The sequence below is a fragment of the Haliotis rufescens genome, unplaced genomic scaffold, assembly GCF_023055435.1.
Source record: "Haliotis rufescens isolate VD_foot unplaced genomic scaffold, xgHalRufe1.0.p SCAF_128, whole genome shotgun sequence".
In the NCBI taxonomy this organism is placed as follows: domain Eukaryota; kingdom Metazoa; phylum Mollusca; class Gastropoda; order Lepetellida; family Haliotidae; genus Haliotis; species Haliotis rufescens.
In genome coordinates, this window is record NW_025963811.1 from 283653 (window position 1) to 303939 (window position 20287).

The 20287-nt window shown below is 44.0% G+C and overlaps 1 protein-coding gene across 1 annotated transcript; it reads right to left on the bottom strand.

Annotated features, from left to right (window-relative positions):
* Window positions 1-744: 744 nt before the first annotated feature.
* On the bottom strand, window positions 745-18964 carry LOC124124719 (deleted in malignant brain tumors 1 protein-like). Its single transcript, XM_048394031.1, has 16 exons — window positions 18921-18964; window positions 18000-18126; window positions 17169-17316; window positions 15655-15836; window positions 14862-15012; window positions 14580-14755; window positions 13764-13920; window positions 11005-11183; window positions 9592-9736; window positions 8575-8735; window positions 6944-7116; window positions 5819-5954; window positions 5064-5281; window positions 3954-4076; window positions 2630-2892; window positions 745-1040 (listed from the first exon to the last, which is right to left on the bottom strand). Exons 1-15 carry the CDS (start codon window positions 18933-18935, stop codon window positions 2689-2691), a joined length of 2295 nt encoding a protein of 764 aa, XP_048249988.1. The 5' UTR covers window positions 18936-18964; the 3' UTR covers window positions 745-1040; window positions 2630-2688.
* Between the last annotated feature and the right edge of the window lie 1323 nt (window positions 18965-20287).

Genomic DNA, 20287 nt, shown 5'->3' on the forward strand with positions numbered 1-20287 from the left:
CAATGTACCAAGGTTATGGTTGTATTTTACACCTTATCCTCAACCGATGGAAGTTAATGGGGGTATTTCCTATATTTTATTGACGCTTCGTCACTTATAGTCGAAAGAAGCGTCTTAAGACACCATTCACTGCCTTTATATCGACCGGGCGACACGGGTGGCCCAGTCGTCTAAGGCGCCGCGATTCGCTGTGCAGAGTTGCGTCCCTTGGGCACGCCCGAAACCTATGATTGTGGGTTCGAATCCCGGTTCGCCCCGATTATGTTTCTAGGTTTGTCAGCACCATACCCGTGCTCGTGGGTTTCACCGAAGTGGTAAACGTCTGAAACCTGCATCACTTCGGGCTTTCCTCCAACATTAAGCTGACACGCCGTGATATCACTGGAATACTGTTAAAAGCGGCGTTAAACCCAACCCAAATTTTTACGACGCGAAGAGATAAACATGATCAGCTGGTCAGTCTCGCCGACTTGGTTTATGCATTTCATCGTATCCCAGTTGCGTAGATCGACGCTCAATTATGTCAATCACTGGTTTGTCTGGTCCTGACTCGAATTTATACAGACCGCTGTGTTTCAGCTGGAATGTTGCTGAGTGCGGCGTTACCCAACAGATAAACAACACGCCGCCGTGATATCGCTGTACCACTGATGAATGATGACAATATATAGTGTTTTTTTCTCACTAACTTTGACAAGTTTAAGAAGAGACACACAAAATAGGTTATCATGTTCTTTTATTCCGATAAAGTTGGACTATAGTTTTTGTTTTATTTGGAGAAACAATTTTATGTGAAAATATCAAATTTCTTTGCAACCCTGGCGACACTTAAGGCGTAGTCGGATACTTGTCTACGTCCGTGTTGGGTCGTGCTGCACTGATGATTACAGGCCTGACTAGTGTCATTAGGTAAACAGTATGTCACGTCACAGGTCAGGTAAACGGAAGTGACCCCTGCTACAAACTCCGTGGCTTTGAAGTGGAACACCGTGGCGGAAGATGTCTCGGCAATGACGTTGGTGTCGCGGTCAACAGGGCAGCTGTAACGTGAAATTCAATTTATCAAAACTGCAGTCGAACACCTCCTGGAGTAAATCAGTCTATCCATATTTGGAGTTAAAGGCTTTGTAATGAGTGAGGAAGTGAGTTTGGGTTAACGCCGCTTTGAATAGTATCACAGCTACACCAGGCGAGTCCCCTTAATGTAGGAGGCAAGCCCGAAGTCATGCAGGCCTGAGACGTTTACCACTTTGGTGAAAAGCACGAGACCCATGAAGATCCGGGGAAGAATAGATCCATGCAAACCATGCTTGCATTAAAAGGCGACTATGCTTGTAAAATGCGACCAACGGGATCTGGTTAGGCTCGCTGAAATGGTTGATGCATGTCATCGATCCCAATTGCGTGGATCGATGCTCATGATGTCAATCACTGGATTGCCTGGTCCAGACTCGATTATTTACAGACCCCCGTCATATAGCTTAAATGTTGAGTGCGGAGTTAAACAATACACAAACAAAACAAACATACGAGTGTCTGAAATGCATATCACATATATTTTTACATATAAGGGTCAACAGATGTTGTATTTCCTTCGTAATTTAAGGCATTTTCAAGTTGACTCCACCACCATGTCAATATTTCATACAACATTTAAGTATTCTGACTTTTAGCTTCACCAGCTGGTTCGGAAACCTGTCTGTTCGCAACAAGAAAAACTGTTCAAAATCTGTAACAGGGTGAATAAACCATTGGCAACTCTCTCCAGAACATCGGCAGCATTTAGGAACAGCAAAAAGTTAATGACGTAAATAAAATATAAAGTTACATCTTTAACAAATGTTATATTTGGGATAACAGTTTCTCAGTAAAGTACAGAATCTCGTACTTTCTTTGGGTTGAAACCGTCTGGGATTCGAACCCACACTTGCCAGAGTGAGGCACCTATTCCTCAACACACAAAGTCAGCGATCTAACCCACTCAGCCACCGAGGCTTCCACAAAAATCAAAGTTCGACATCTGGTAGTCTAGATCACGTACTTTGAGTACCCCTCTGACAAGTGTTAATTGGCACGGCTCTCATGGCCGAAAGCTATGAATACACAATGCTATTTAGAAAATGGTCAAATGTAACAAATGTTATATTAGGGATGACACTTTCTTAGTAAAGTACAGATTCTCGTACTTTTTTGGGGTTGAGTTCGGGGTTCGAACGGGACTGAACCCCCAAAAAGTACGAGATATGTGTTATCCCAAATCTAACATTTGTTACATTTGACCACTTCCTAAATGGCATTGTGTATTCAAGTGACATCATGCATTCAGAGTATCAACTTCTTCCTTCTGGCCGCACACTACGATTGCAGATGTCGAGAACAAACAGGGTCCGGAATATATTCAAACCAACTAGTACCAGGCTTTATGATAAGTTTTGTGAGAAATAATTGTTGAGCATTTATAAGCCAGTGCCACATTTAACGTTATTTACGTTTGTGATGCTGTTGTTTATTTTCATATGTGTTTATTAATAAGCTGAGACCCTTCTCTGATGTGACTCAAATTTCCTTCGGGATAATAAATTACTTGATCTCATCTTATCTTAACCTTTATAGTACTTGGTGCACCTACCCGCTCCGAATCAAGTCGTATCCATTCGCCTGTGTTAGCTTCTCTTTGAGGGAACATCTCTAAAGTCTCATGCTGGCCTTGAAGTTGGCACTGAATTCAACTTCTGCATACAGTTCACTTCCGAGCCTAACTCTGATTGGCTGACCTTTGACCTCGTTATGAAGCCCGCGGTCGCTGAAAATTCTCACGATGGCGGAGTAGTGGGACGTTGTGTTCAAACCAACGATGTTATTCTTGCTTATGATGGAGTAGTTGGTTTTGGCCTTGAAATATAGAAACAGTTTTTAAAGTAGTATGTACAGGTCTAGATTTCAATGCTGAATACCTACAAACAGTTTAGTTTGTTTTGAATAATGTCCTGTCCTGTCTCATAAGTGAGTGAGTTGGGTTTAACGCCGCTTTTAACAGTATTCCAGTTATATCGCGGCGTGTCAGCTTAATGTGGGAGGAAAGCCCGAAGTGGTGCAGGTCTCAGACGTTTACCACTTCGGTGAAACCCACGACCATGGGTATGGTGCTTACAAACCTAGAAACATAATCGGGGCGAACCGGGATTCGAACCCACAATCATAGGTTTCTGGCGTGCCCAAGGGACGCAACTCTGCACAGCGAATCGCGGCGCCGTAGACGACTTTGCCACCCGTGCCCCCTCCTGTCTCATTAATATCAGATTGTTGACTCGTCAAGATCTGATGACACCTACATAGAAAGTCATGTCAGCTCGCGCGAGTTTCACGCCTCATTTATGTGCCAATAACTTGTTCTTATTCTGCCTGGCGCTCGACATGTAGCAGATACCAGCATCAGCTAGTGTGGACCGTCTCTGTGGTCTAGTGCATAGATCGTCTGGCCAGAGGAACGGTAGGTCGATGGTTCAATCCCAGACTTGTTATTGCCCTGCCTGGTCCTCGGCATAAGGGGCATTTAAAACAAGGACTAGTCGCCTGAGAGTATACTGTGTCTGAGTGGGGTATTTCTTGTTAAACTGCAGCATAGAATTTGCTAGCACTATAAAACCGGCGTAAGTCCAGACTACCACTAGCACACAGACACACACACACACTCACACACACTCACGCACACACACACACACACACATACACGCGCGCGCACGCACTTCGGTATATAAGTGCGATAATGTTGAACGCGACGTTAACCCCATTTTACCTCAATTTATTTGAAGTAGTAGCAGTATATTGAAAGGGGCGTACTCTTGATATTAATTATTAGAATTCAGAAGGCTCAAACTATTGTGTTTTTGAATTAAATTAACCATGAACCAACTCATCGAAATAATCTAATATATATATATATAAGACCTGACCGTGGTATTTCGCTTGAATGCACAGTCGACGTCTACGCTCCACAGAATGATGAAGTCGCCGGGGCTGGTGCCGGGGAGGCTGTACACAACAGAGGTCTTGTAGACGATGAAGTCGTCATCTACCTAGTAACAGATGCCGTGTCGTTCACGATGCTGTATGATAGGCGTATATCTCCGACACTCGCAGGTGGGCAGGTGTAATGACGTGGAAAATAAACATTGAAAGAAGCACTCGTACAATATAGTATAACACGGCCGATAAAAACGTATCGGGGAGTTGTTTACCTGAGGTCTGAATTTGTTGGGTTGTTTTTTAACGCCGCATTATTCCAGCTTTATGACGCCGGTTTATAAATTATCGAGTGTGGAACAGACAATCCAGTGATTGATATTATGAGCAACGATTCACGCCGTTTGATACGATGGCACGTAATCAACCAAATCACCGAGCCTGATCATGCGATCCTTTACGTCCTCATACGATCAGCATAGGACCCGTGATTATCCAGGGTAGAATTGATCTTCAGCAACCTATTCTAGTCCTAAGAAGCGACTAACGGGATCGGGTGGTCAGGCTCGCTGACTTGGTTGATGCGTGTAATCGTATCCCATTTGCGTGGATCGATGCTCATGATATCAATCACTGAGTTGTCTGGTTCAGACTCGATTATTTACAGACCGCCGTCATATAGCTGGAACAATGCTGAGGGCGACGTTAAACAACAAACAAACAAACATCAGCATAGGTTCAATAATATGGTTTGATCGTCTGGGGGGGGGGGGGGGGGAGACCATTGCTCACCTGTATGTAGGGCAACTTTTACGGCGACTTAAATCTCCTCAACGTGATCAATTGGAAACAGAACATTATACAAAGATCTATACAGTAGACTACGGTTATAACGAACTCGAGGGGACCACCAATTTTAGTTCGTAATAACCGTAGTTCGTTATATGCATACATACAGCAAATATACAACAAATGGTCGGGACTAAACATAAGTTCGTTATATCCGTCAGTTCGTTATAAGCGTGTTCGTTATGAACGTAGTTTACTGTACTTTAATTACAGTGTTGCGTGGATGTGGGTATCGGGTTGTATATACTGGCCTGTCTTTGCGTTTTGCAGGAGCCGAGGCGTGCACTAGCTGACCATGTGTTGCCCTGGGTTACACCGGTACACGTGACGTCGCCGAGAGATAGATGAGAGGGATCGGTACTGTCAAACACTGCCTTGAGTTTGGGCAGATCAACAGAAGCTTTGATGGCATCCGGGCTACACTGTATGGCGACTGCTTTTTCAAGTTCCTCATGACCGTCCGTATAAGCTATAAATATATAATAATGAGTATTGATACCATTGCTAAGAATAATAGTAATATAAATAATAATGATAATAATAATAATAATAATAAAAAATACTACTTAATTAATTAATAATAATAATAGTAATATTGGTATCAAAAACAATAATTGCCGCCAACGGCAACAATAACTTTTAAAGTGCTAATGATGATAGCAAAAACAACACTGAACAAAGAAACATTACACTATTCAAATTAAAAGAGTCAAATTTCAAATCGGTACAAAAGCTTTTGCAGTCGACGGAAATGTGCAGGTTGAAAATCCAAGTTGTTTACGAACCGATTGTTCGTTGTCCGATTTTGATTGCACTATGCATAGACTCGTTCGTCCAATCAAAATGTTACCGCGGAATTCCCGCCTAGTTCTCCAAGGATGGAAAGTGGACTTTTACAGTCACTCCCTTGCCTCGGGAAGATGGATGTCGAGTGAACGCTTCAGCCATAAGGACACCATCTGGTCTGTTTTTATAGAGTTGGATTTTGTTTGTTTTGTATACATACTTTCCCATTTGAACTGGAACTTGGCGCCCTTGTGGGCCTTGAATCTAATGTACAGATCCTTGGTGAAGAAGACTTCGGTAGGCCCCTGGTTGGCCGAGAAGGACGTCATGATAGGCTCCATGGGGTCCGCGCGGATCTGTGTCAGGCGATATCGGTGTGTCATGGTTTGTGTTATATGATAAACAACTCCAAAGAAATAGTTTGGGTAAAACGCTGAGCTGGATAATTAAATACAAATGAGCCTGCTCTTATAACCACAAGGCTAACGTACTGATGGTTGGTGTTTTTAGCTTGAAACAAACCTATGATGTCAATCACTGGATTGTCTGTTCCAGACTCGGTATTTACCGCCACCATAAAACTTGAATAATGCGAGTGCGACCTTAAACAACAAATAAACAACCAAAATAAATATCCTTGAAACATAGGCATGTATGTGCATCTGACAATCTCATAGCTACAATGGGGCACGGGTGGCCCAGTCGTCTAAGGCGCCGCTAGTTGCGTCCCTTGGGCACGCCAGAAACCTATGATTGTGGGTTCGAATCCCGGTTCGCCCCGATTATGTTTCTAGTTTTGTCAGCACCATACCCGTGCTCGTGGGTTTCGCCGAAGTGGTCAACGTCTGAGACCTGCATCACTTAGGGCTTTCCTCCCACATTAAGCTGACGATATAACAGGAATACTGTTTATAGCGGCGTTAAACCCAACTCACTCACTCACTCACTCACTCATAACTACAGCTTTATGGGGGCCCTCTGTTAAAAGTCATATAGCTTCTCGACCGATACTGGGGACATAGGCGTCTGAGGTGCTGCAATTCGCCGTGAAGAGTTACGTCCCTTAGGTATGCCAGAATCCTATTATCTTGGGTCTGAATCCCAGATTCGCCCTCATTTTCGGTTTGTCAATTCCACACCCGTGCTCGCGAGCATCATGTGGACAAACGTTTCAGACCTTCATCTTTTCGGGTTTTCTTCCCATGTTAAGCGACATAGTTGTGACGCGCAAAGACGTCATATGAAAGTGCTCATGCTCGTTATTGGAAGGTCCGGTTTCAGTCGAGCACGTGAACAAAGCACGTGAAGGCAAATCCTGGTGGTTGCATCATTCTCAGGGACTCACCGTCACGTGGTCATCATTGCCGAGATGAAGATCGGAGAAGTAGAATCTGTATTTTGGATGGTGGCCCGTAGTTCTGATGTGGTACAGGCAGTCCACGTCGCTGTTCACAGCCGAGGGGTAGTTGTCTGACGTTATCGTCCCGGTGTCGTGGCCATAGTATTGAAGACCGCAGTCTACACAAACAATGACGCGTTTGTACTTTCTAGAAGATCCTGGTGAAAATTAGATGATATCGTAGGATATCCAATAGTCTACAAATTCTGCTTAATCGTTAAAATACAACCTTAGGGTACTGAGAACAACCCAGGTGTACTGAATACACTCTGGGGATACTGAACACAATCTAGGGGCACTGTATACAACCTACGGGTATTGAACACAATCTAGGGGTACTGAATTCAACCTACGGGTATTGAACATAATCTGGTGGTACTGTTTACAACCTACGGTAATTGAACACAATCTAGGGGCACTGTATATAACCTACTGGTATTGAACACAATCTAGTGGTACTGTATACAACCTACTGGTATTGAACACAATCTAGTGGTACTGTTTACAACCTACTGGTACTGAACACAATCTAGTGGTACTGTATAAAACCTACGGTAATTGAACACAATCTAGGGGTACTGTTTACAACCTACGGTAATTGAACACAATCTAGGGGTACTGTTTACAACCTACTGGTATTGAACACAATCTAGGGCCACTGTATACAACCTACGGGTATTGAACACAATCTAGTGGTACTGTTTACAACCTACGGTAATTGAACACAATCTAGGGGTACTGAATTCAACCTACGGGTATTGAACACAATCTAGGGGTACTGTTTACAACCTACGGGTATTGAACACAATCTTTGGGCACTGTTTACAACCTACGGGTATTGAACACAATCTAGTGGTACTGTTTACAACCTACGGTAATTGAACACAATCTAGGGGTACTGATTTCAACCTACGGGTATTGAACACAATCTAGTGGTACTGTTTACAACCTACGGGTATTGAACACAATCTAGGGCCACTGTTTACAACCTACGGGTATTGAACACAATCTAGTGGCACTGTTTACAACCTACGGGTATTGAACACAATCTAGTGGTACTGTTTACAACCTACGGGTATTGAAACACCGGGGATCGAACCTCTGACCTTCCGCTCTCCGGGCGGACGCTCTACCACCAGACCACGGAGGCGGTCAGACAGACAAGAGAGAAGAGAAGTAGAGAAATGCATTTGCATTATTATTTTGTTTTCTTTATACATGTTTGTATATGTATTTTGTTGACATGTCTATGTAAGCTGCGACCGCCTCCGTGGTCTAGTGGTAGATCGTCCGCCCGGAGAGCGGAAGGTCGGGGGTTCGATATACTAGATAATATGAAATTACACAATTATTGCATGTTCACATTGTAATTATGCAAGTTTCCAAGCCTTTTGGTCTCCTTTACATATATCATTTAGAAACCCTGTATCAACTATGATAAATAGAATAATTATGATAAATGTAACAACTAGTCAAATGACACTTTATGTATGACATTGTAATGTAAAATAGGATGCGAAATGTAATAAAAATCTATTTGAATGGTATATGTGTCCCGACATTTATATCCTACTCACCGAAACACTGTATCCCAGCATGCTGTGCGTTGTGATTTGCGGCACCTTTGATGTCACATTGCCCGATGTGGAAAGCGTGGCTCTGGCAATGTAGGGATACAATCGGAAGATTCCCAGGAACATGGAAGTGATCCGCCGGAAATATGTGAGGAGTTGTGTCCCTAGGCAAAATCACCCAACACTTGTTTGTTCATAACGTGGAATGCTGCACATTGTTTTAAATTCAGTGAATACAATTCCCCAAACTTTCAGTCAGACAACCAGACTAGCAACATTGCAAAGTCCGGAATTTGCTTGACTAACGGACAGAAGTAACAAAAGGGTAAACATAAAAATAGTACTATTTAATGTTCGTTCTCAGACAATAAGCTGGTGGACTGTCAACTTAGTCATTTTCACCACCGACCATCGGGTGTGGAACTTTTCAAAACCGTCCGTTAGCAAAATGACTGTCGAAGACTGTCCGCCTCAGGCGGGTATTTTAAACACTTAAAATGCAATGTATATGTAATCTATCATTCCTAAAAAATGAAGATATGTCATAAGATAAAAAGTCATGTTGAATTGTAAAAATATGTCTTGTTGAGTTTGTGAAGTATTGATTTTTTTTTAAACAAATCGTCATTTCATGGCAGAATTTCTTTCTTTTAATAATTTCTTCTGTCATTTTACGTGTATGCTGTATGAGTGAATGAACAGGGTTTCAGTTTTATGATGGCCTGTCAGCTTGATGTAGCAGTGAGTGAGTATGGTTTTACGCCGCTTTTAGCAATATTCCAGCAATATCACGGCGGGGGACACCAGAAATGGGCTTCACACATTGTACCCATGTCGGGAATCGAACCCGGGTCTTCGGCGTGACGAGGGAACGCTTGAACCACTAGGCTACCCGACCGCCCCGGAATTGGTGTGAGATGGGAAGGTTTATTCCAATGAAATGGTATGATGGATAATGGAACTAAGTCCGCATGGGTGTACATGTGGCAGTGATATAACTACATGTATATCATCACTCACTGATAGCCCATTGTGGAACAAATAGCCTTAGCCTCGTTCTCGTTCAAGGAGGTACTGTCCACAGTTGACCAGTGTCCGTTTGAAAGAATTTGAACTGTTCCTTCAAATGGCAACTTTCCGGAAGTGACCTTGACCTCCAAACCCTCTGTTAAAGAGAAGAACAATTCATTAAGGTTTTGTAACAAATAGTGAGTGAGTTGGGTTTAACGCCGCTTTTAACAGTATTCCAGTTATATCGCGGGGTGTCAGCGTAATGTGGGAGGAAAGCGCGAAGTGATGTAGGTCTCAGACGTTTACCACTTCGGTGAAACCCAAGAGCACGGGTATGGTGCTGACAAACCTAGAAACATAATCGGGGCAAACGGGATTCGAACCCACAATCATAGGTTTCTGGCGTGCCCAAGGGGCGCGACTCTGCACAGCGTATCGCGGCGCCTTAGACGACTGGGCCACTCGTGCACCCATGTTACAAATAATGTTTAACATGTTTATGAATGGTCATAAACTGGATGGTGTCCGCTTTTCTTTGTTGAGTATTACCATAAAGAACATGAGCAGGGACTGTTCCATAAGTGATCTTAGCCCTGCGATTGCCGGAAGTCTAAATAGAGTGTGTTAGTCACGATCGTCTAGCGCCAAGACCGCTTAGTGGGACGAGGATCCGAGCTTGAAAACATAGATCTATTTTACATTCTATATTCAGTCGGTGTAATCCGAAACTAGACTTTACACATTTGGGTCGACTCAGCCCAATCTCCGGATCTCAGCCAGCAGTGGTAGGAATCCATATTGGAACTAATTTCCTGACGTGACTATAACGTGACACAACCCGGTGGCAGACGTGACCCTTATATAACATATCAAATTGTGTCAGTTTGCTTACAAATTTCTGTTATGCAGCGTAAAGCCTGTCTTCAAAGCACAGTCGGTTATAGGAACTATATGCGGCGTGATCTGGCGTTACGCGGTTTACAGGAAATCCATGCAATATCACTACTCCATTGCTGTGGTGCAGTCTACAGCCCCCACCCCTCTACAGACCTACCAGGGGTGCAGTCCACAGCCCCCACCCCTCTACAGACCTACCAGGGGTGCAGTCTACAGCCCCCACCCCTCTACAGACCTACCAGGGGTGCAGTCCACAGCCCCCACCCCTCTACAGACCTACCAGGGGTGCAGTCCACAGACCCCACCCCTCTACAGACCTACCAGGGGTGCAGTCCACAGCCCCCACCCCTCTGTAGACCTACCAGGGGTGCAGTCCACAGCCTCCACCCCTCTGTAGACCTACCAGGGGTGCAGTCCACAGCCCCCACCCCTCTACAGACCTACCAGGGGTGCAGTCCACAGCCCCACCCCTCTGTAGACCTACCAGGGGTGCAGTCCACAGCCCCCACCCCTCTAAAGACCTACCAGGGGTGCAGTCCACAGCCCCCACCAGTGGCGGAAAGGTGGGGCAGTCGAGACTCTCCCGGATCCACTTGCCAGCGCACTCCCCAATGTTAGACTCGAACCCGACACAGTACAGCTGTTCCATGATGTGGGGTGCTGAGGGGGACACAGCCATAGGGGGTAGAGATTTCCCCCCACTACTGGTGGTATAAGGGGAGAATTAGAAAAAAACCTTCATTTGTCAATAACGTAAACTTATACTGAGAACAGTGAGTAAGAGAGGTAAGTTTATGAATTGCTCGATAATCCGTCTACGAGCGATTCGTAGAGTAAATTAAGTTTATTCTCTTTAATTCGAAGTAATGGGGACCATCATACACCACCCCGGAGTACGAATATCCGAAGTTATCAGATAAAATGCTAAACATTGTCTTAAAAGACCTTAGTTCCCCATGGGTATTCGGGGTTAGAATGCTAGTCGTTAGATGCGTCCAAATGGATTCGGAGGTAAGGCTCGGTGGCTTGGTTCCTTGCATGTCATCGTATCACTGCGTCGGTCGTTGCTCGATTTTCAGATCCAGACTGAATTATCTACATGCAGTCGTCATATGGCTGGACTATAGCTGACAAACAAACAACACACAGACTTAACTGATGGCACAGGGTCCTTAGTGCAGTACAAAGGTCACAGGCGAAGTTGGTCGCCTAGAGCAGTTGGTGGGTGACCATGTTCTGCGAGTGTCTATGGCTTGGGTCCTGCCCCACACTGAGCACATGTTACACGCCATGCCTCATTAGGCAGGTGACTTTGTTCGACATATGCCCCTGTTCACAGCAGTGAACGGTACCAGTGAGCAGTGACCTAATGTGATCTACTGCTCGCCATTTTGGCTACCTAAAATATACCTTGCTGGCAACAATATCTACTGTATTACACACCCAAGCATAATGTGTACACACCTCTGGGGATGCAGTGTTTTGGGACAAAATATTTTTAGACTTCACATTGTTTTGCTTAATATTAACGCCACACTCAGTAATATTCCAGCTATATGACGGCGGTCTGTAAACAACCGAGTCTAGACCAGGCAATAGCGATTTATATCATGAGCATCGGGACACAATAGGGACACGATGACATGCATCAACCAAGTAAGTGAGCCTGACAACCCGTTTGTTGCCTCTTACGACAAGCATAGTCGGCTCTTATTGCAAGCATGGGTTGATGAAGACCGATTCTAATCCGGATCTTCACGGGCCCTATGCTAAGAGGACGTAAATGATCGCACGATAAGTCTCGGTGATTAGGTTGATTCCGAGGCTGGATGAGATGGTAATGTCCGTTAACCTTCCAGCGCCTCACAGGCAGCTTGTGTTGTATACTCCCCTGGGAGCTGAGAATGAAAATTCTTTGCACTCTGATCCACTGACGGGTAACACGAGGGCTGGTCAAAAAGTTCTAAGCCTGACTAACTTTCAACTGGGGGCCATAACAACTAGTCAATGTAGTACATTGTTTGAGTAGTTCCTTTCAAGTGTATTTGGTTGAGACCATTTGTATATTGGTGACAGTCAGTTTAAAATGGTAGGGGTCCAAATGGACAAATAAATAGAAAAGCAGTCATCAAGTTTTTGACTTTAGAGAAAATTCATGACCGCATGTCACAAGTGTATGGGGGTAAGGGGCCTAGATATTCCACTGTTAAACGTTGGGCGGCTATGTTTAAGGCTGGGAAAACAAGCCTTGATGATAACCCTAGGTCTGGACGTCCCTCAACTTCCATCAATGAAGATTCAATCAAGGAGAAAGAAAAACGTATACTGTAGATAGACGTATTACCACTGCTGAACTTGAAGACGCAGGTCTAAGACATTGATCCATTGAAACTATTATTCACGAACATTTACAGATGAATAAAATATCTGCTCGTTTGGTGCCAAAGAGTCTATATTCTGATCTGACATTGCCAAGATAATTTAGAACTAATTGAGGAGGATGTCTTCAAATTCGAAACGAGATTAGTCACGGTTGATAAAACATTGTTCTACCATTACGATCCTGAGTCAAAACGTCAATCCATGGAATGGTACCATTCCACTTCTCCGGTACCAAAGAAATTCAAGTCTTCAAGATCAGTGAAGAAAGTTATGGCCACTGTGTTCTGGGATGCAAAGGGTGTGATCCTTGTTGATAACTTAGAAAGTCAAAAGACGATTACCGGTGCCTACTATGCTGATGTGCTTCATCGCCATAGAGATCAAAGAAACACGACGAGGAATGTTGACTGCTGGAGTTCTACTACTTCATGACAATGCCTCTTCTCACACCTCTCTACATGCTAAGGCTGCTAAGCGACAACATGGGTTCATCACCCTCCATATTCGCAAGACCTTTGAAACAAGTGATTTCCACCTGTTTCCGAAACTGAAAGAACACCTTCTAGGAAAGCTCTATGACGACGATGACCTCAAAGCTGCCGGAATGTGGCTTCGGAAAACCTTTTCCTGACTGGAATTGAAAAGCTTCACTATCGATATCAGAGGTGTATTGAAAAGCAGGGAGATTATGTTGAATAATAATATTTAAAACACTTTCACAATTATTGGTTTTGTTTAATAGGCTTAGAAGGCTTTGACCAACCCTCGTAATGTAGCGCTTTGGGTCTGCATTTGGGTGTGGATTGAGCGCATTGAATGATCATATTATTATTAATATTATTTACTGTTTATAATGGATACCAATATATCAATGAACTACCTCTCGATCAACTATCCACTACCTGAATCCAATACTCCGACAGACGAGGACAGCGTCTGTCGGGGAGAACCACATGTCCCCACTGCACACTGATGCTGTGATGTTTCTGTTGGTGAGATGGACCTCGAACCGGCCCATCCACGGCTGTGCTCCCCCCGTCAGGGTGATGTCATGGCTGTCTGCAACATGTCAAGGTGTTAGCCTTACTGTTCCCACACCCGGTGATTACCTACATGAGATCCTTCCTTATAACACCTTCCTAAGTATCTTTCATTTGTCACTTTCCTCTTTGACACGTTTCTCCATATATTAATTACCTTTGACACTTTCCTCTTTGACACTTTCCTCCGTATCTTAATTACCTTTGACACTTTCCTCTTTGACACTTTCCTCCGTATCTTGATTACCTTTGACACTTCCCTCTTTGACACTTTCCTCCGTATCTTAATTACCTTTGACACTTTCCTCTGTATCTTAATTACCTTTGACACTTTCCTCTTTGACACTTTCCTCCGTATGTTAATTACCTGTGACGCTTTACTCCCTATCTTCATTAGCTATGACCCTTTCCTCTTTGAGACCTTCGCCTGTATCTTCTCTTTAGACGCCTTCCCCCTGAATAACTTTCACTATATCATCCACCTTGGGCACCATTCCCTTTATTTTCCACTTGGACACATGATATATATTCCCTTTATAGATGTCCCCTTCATATGAATTGGGTAACATTATCACATATACCCCCCTCCTTCCCTTGACACCTTTTCCCCTAGAAATCTTGGATCATGTCGCATCTCGATGGCGAACTAGAGGAAGTTATTCGTGAGCAGTAGTGTACCGATGTGCCGCTTCTCACACGAGATCCCAACGTCCTGGTTATGGCCGCACGTGCTGTTCTCCCACGTGCAGTAGTCAATGGACGGCTCGTCGCCGTTACAGTGAAGGTTCTGAATTTTAGTTGGGTGGTTGCTGCGCCCGAACTGGTTAGCGGAAACCAGTTTACCAAACGCTGTCCTGGCACACAGAAATACGTTTTAGAAGTATGAAATAATTAAATGAAGCATTTTCAAAAACGTCCTGTGACACTTGCAGGAGATTAATAGATATCCTAGCCACTCACCAGTACTCATTGAAGGTGCACAGCATGGTGATCTCCCTCTGTGTAATTCCCTTGGTACATATAGTCCCCCAGGACCCGTACAAATACACTTCCGGCCGTCCTGCTGTCACAGGCTGATGCCAGGGGTGCGTGAAGATAATGTCCGCGTCAGCTGCAGTGAGTGAGTGAGTGAGCGAGCGAGTGAGTGAGCGGCCGGGTGAGTGAGTGGGTGGCCGGGTGAGTGAGTGAGTGAGTGAGTGGCCGGGTGAGTGAGTGAGTGGGTGGCCGGGTGAGTGAGTGAGTGGCCGGGTGAGTGAGTGAGTGAGTGAGTGAGTGAGTGAGGTTAAAGGCCGCTTTCAACAGTAATCCATTTACATAAAACAGACGTTTACCACTTTGGTACAAATCCAGACCACGGTATAGTCTGACAAACCTAGAAATATAATCAGATTCAGGGACGCGATCCAGGACTGGACGCCCCGGTCCAAACCATCAAATAACGCCAATATAAGGATACTGTTCAGCGTATATTTCATTATTCGATCTGATTAAGTGGTTACCACAGCCCATGCGCATCACAAGTAACCTCTCAGCATAGTTGGACAACCCACTTCAAAACAGGGGGTTACCGCACTCGAATGCGTACATCTAGACACGTGACCCTTTCAATGATTATAGAACATGTATTTAAAATGGACTGCATCCTTGCGAAAATATCGAAAATGGGCAATATTTGCAAAGACACTGAGTGAATTAAATAATGAATAATCAGAAGAAATTGAGAAACGCAAGACGGTATTTAACTTAAACTTACAAATGCACAACATGGCTGCCTCTCCCTGGTTGCACACAGTCCTGTCGGACCAGATGGAAGCGAACCCGGGACAGTCTGTAACGTCACTTTCATAACCTGTGCACTTCGGGGCCACGTTGAGCACTCTGGGGTCAAGGTCACCGCCAAAGATGGACGAGTTGGCCGGGTAACCAAACATATTACTGAAAAACAGACATGGAATTCAGAATAAGTAATGAGTGAGTGAGTGAGTGAGTATGGGTTAAAGCCGCTTTTAGCAATATTCCAGCAATATCACGTCGGGGGACACCAGAAATGGGCTTCACACATTGTACCCATGTCGGGAATCGAACCCGGGTCTTCGGCGTGACGAGCGAACGCTTTAACCACTAGGCTACCCGACCACCCCGAATAAGTAATGTACACACCTGTCACGCGTGTCATTACACCCTACTTTAGGATACTTTGTGACGTACTTCTGTAAAGTTGACGCCATTCGTACGTTCGGTTGAATAAATTATGGATTATTACACGTGACGTGGGGGCACGGGCGGCCCAGTCGTCTAAGGCGCCGAAATTCGCTATGCAGAGTTGCGTCCCTTGGGCACGCCAGAAACCTATGATTATGGGTTCGAATCCCGGTTCGCCCCGATTATGTTTCTAGGTTTGTCAGCACCATACCCGTGCTCGTGGGTTTCACCGAAGTGGTAAACGTCTGAGGCCTGCATCACTTCGGGCTTTCCTCCCACATTAAGCTGACACGCCGTGATATAACTGGAATACTGTTAAAGCGGCGTTAAACCCTACTCACTCACTCACTCACTCGTGGCGTATTGTGTTTTTAAATTCACACACCCATAAACAGATAATGACTCTTACATTTGCGATAACTAAACTGATCAAAATTAAATTAAATATAAGAATTAAATAGCTACACTCACTATCACAGATGGCAGTCGGGTAGCCTAGTGGTTAAAGCGTTCGCTCGTCACGCGGAAGACCCGGCTTCGATTCCCGACATGGGTACAATGTGTGAAGCCCATTTCTGGTGTCCTCCGCCATGATATTGCTGGAATATTGCTAAAAGTGGTGTAAAACCATACTCAGTGAGTCAGTCAGTCACTATCACAGAACATATTTCTACAGATGACGTACTGTGTAGTATACTCACTATCTCTGGTAGAACAAGTGTTTACATATGACGTACTGTGTAGTATACTCACAATCTATGGTAGAACAAGTGTTTACATATGACGTACTGTGTAGTATACTCACTATCTCTGGTAGAACAAGTGTTTACATATGACATATTGTGTAGTATACTCACTATCTCTGGTAGCACAAGTGTTTACATATGACGTACTGTGTAGTATACTCACTATCCCTGGTAGAACAAGTGTTTACATATGACGTACTGTGTAGTATACTCACGATCTCTGGTAGAACAAGTGTTTACATATGACGTACTGTGTGGTATACTCACTATCTCTGGTAGAACAAGTGTTTACATATGACGTACTATGTAGTATACTCACTATCTCTGGTAGAACAAGTGTTTACATATGACGTTCCTGTCGTTTTTTGTCAACATCTCGGCACACATGGATCCGTGATTCCCGTCAGCTCCCGTTATAACGAGCCGTCCCTCCCAAGGCCATTGACCCCCAACTAGCTTCATTGATGCTACGGAAAAACAAATGAAGAAACAGACAGGTCATTCATCCACAATAACCATGTATTCTCATTAATTATTCGAATTATTAGAATAGGCCTTCAGCAACCCAGGCTTGCCGTAACAGGCGAGTGTGCTTGTCCAAAGAGGCGACTAACGGGATCGGGTGGTCAGGCTCGCTGACTTGGTTGATGCATGTCATCGATCCCAATTGCGTAGATCGATGTTGATCAATCACTGGATTGTCTGCTCCAGACTCGATTATTTACAGACCGCCGTCATATAGCTGGAATATTGCTGAGTGCGGCGTTAAACAACAAACAAACCAAACAAACAACAGCACCATACCCGTGCTCGTGGATTTCACCAAAGTGGTAAACGGGTGACACCTGTATCACTTCGGGCTTTCCTCCCACATCAAGCTGACACGCGGTAATAGTGCGTGAGTGGGTGAGTATTGTTTTTCGCCGCTTTTAGCAATATTCCAGCAATATCACGGCGGAGGACACCAGAAATGGGCTTCACACATTGTATCTATGTCGGAAATCGAACCCGGGTTTTCGGCGTGAAGAGCGAACGCGTTAACCACAAGGCTACCCGACCACCCCACACTGAAATAGGGCTGAAATACTATTAATAGCGGCGTTAAACCCGACTCACTTACTCGCGGCAAAGAGAAAAACAGAAAACTCACTGGTGGCTCTGCGAATCCGAACCTCCATGCCGATGATGTTGCTGCCAGAGTTGTGGGTGTTGTTGAGGACGCTACTCATGACGTTGTCGGTGGTCACGTGATGAACGTGTAGTGCACACAATAGTAACTGTAACCCAGACATGGTTATTGTCTTGAATTACATCACTGTCATGTGCAATAGTGTGTTTAAGATGACATTCCTCGTTAACTATTTCATACCATAACACGGCGCACAGGTTGGTTCCACACGTCGCAACTCGCTGGACAGAGTTGCGTCCCTTAGCTGTCAACATTCCAAGCTGCCCCCAGCGCGTGACACCCTCGTTACCCTCCTCGTGTCATCGCTATGGTGTCATGTAATTATGAAGGTCGATAGATCACTTATATGTTTAGTCACTGCTAGCCATGGTCACTCCAATGCAGGCCCCAGCGTGCCTTTGTTAACAGTCACCATGTTGGAACTATATTTTCAAAATGTTGTAGTACCTATATTTTCAAAATGTTGTAGTACACAAGCATCTTTTGAATATATTTAAGATTACAAACTTCTATATAGTAACTACGCATGCATAAAACTAACGACATTTAATCACAGATGAACAGTTAACGCGCAAAATATGTACATCCGCGAATGTGTTTAGGCGGAAGCCTGTTTACTGTAAAGCCACACTCGCACAATTTCCTACATTCACAGCCGAGTCTAAGGTTACGAAAAAGGGCGAGGTTTACCGATTGCGAGGCGTGATGTAGGTTGCGGAATGAGTTCAAATATCTTATCCGCTTTAACTTCGTTGAATGGTGTGTCAGCACCATGTCAAAGTATATCGGCTTCCCGTTGTGTTAACGTCCACAACACGTTGCTCCACATCTTAATAAGACGACACTTAACCCAAACGAGGCCCTCGCGGCTCTACAACTTACCATTTTCACTGCCATTGTTGGGGCATTACAGGACACCAGGCAGATCACGATAACTCTCGCAGATTCTCGCCAATGTTCGCGATTCCTACGATGACGCATGCACAAGTCAAACGTTAATACACAGATTAAGGGCTGGATGTGTTTACATAATGTTTTTGTTACATGATATGTAAAAAATTCTTACACCGATAAAGAATTCCGATAAAAGTGCCGTTGTCTCTCTGACCTTCAGCAATCTAGTGCGAAGGTATTTTTTAATTGCACTAGTTTTCTGCCGGCAACTACCAAAAGGGAAGGTCATTTGTTGTTTTACTGAGATGGTGTTTCTCCAGTCTGACAGTTGATTGTTTTTTCCCGAAAATATAATATCCCGTCTTTAACAAAAAAAAACTGATACCACAACCCTAGCGTATGTTTGTGTCATTTTTAGCTTCATTAGGATATTTTAGGGTTTGTATCAATGTGCATCATTTGTGTGAAGAAGAGAATATATGGATGTCAACTTCTTTATTATGAGGAACACAACATTTCGGAGTATATGCCTACTCCTTCATCGGGTGAATGGATGCCATGAGGCAGAGAGCATATATATGTACAGGTAAGGACATGTAAGAACAACAAAAGGTGGAAAATAACAAAGGGTATAAACTAACAAGGGAAGCCAACAGATGATTGGCGCCGATAGGTGTCTAGCAATAGACAATGGAAGCCAACACTTTACAGTAATTCGCGCTGATGGTATGGAAGCCAGTACTTAAGTTATCATAGATAAGTAATAGGCAATGGACACTGGGCAAAACAAAAATATAATCCCCAAAAACCAAGGCATAGCTCGAAAACACCCTCTACTTACTCCAATATCCCAAAGAATAACCAATTACTTAAATGAACACCAAATTAACAATCTTAAACAAAACTGTAAAAAATTAAATATCTTCACCCCAAAACTTAAAACACCCAGAAAAAGACATAACACTAGCTAGCACAAGAAATAAACAAACCGACCAAAACATAGCAAAAACCACCACACAAGCATACATACATGAAAATTGGCCAAATTGGTGTCACATTTACACAGACGGATCCTCAGATCCGATCTCCAAACACACAGGTTTCGGAGTCTACATCACACAACCAACTAAAGCCACACAATCCTACCGACTCCCAAACAATCATTCAATATTCACGGCCGAACTAATGGGCATGGCCTCAGCCCTTCAGAATCAACAATCTAAAAAACAACAAAAAATCCTAATATTTACCGACTCGCTCAGTGGACTACAAGCCCTCCAAAATAAAAACACCAAAAAACCGCCCTGAACTAATAAATCAGATACTAAAAAGCTCAAACGATTTCACTAAGGCAG

Bases quoted from the DNA above. Each gene is read 5' to 3' on its own strand.
- LOC124124719 (XM_048394031.1), bottom strand. The intron at 15,837-17,168 runs GTGAGTATACTA...TCTGTTTTTCAG, and splicing joins CACTTGTTCTACCAGAGATA to TAATATGTTTGGTTACCCGG. The intron at 8,736-9,591 runs GTGAGTGATGAT...GATTTTGCCTAG, and splicing joins TGTTCCACAATGGGCTATCA to GGACACAACTCCTCACATAT.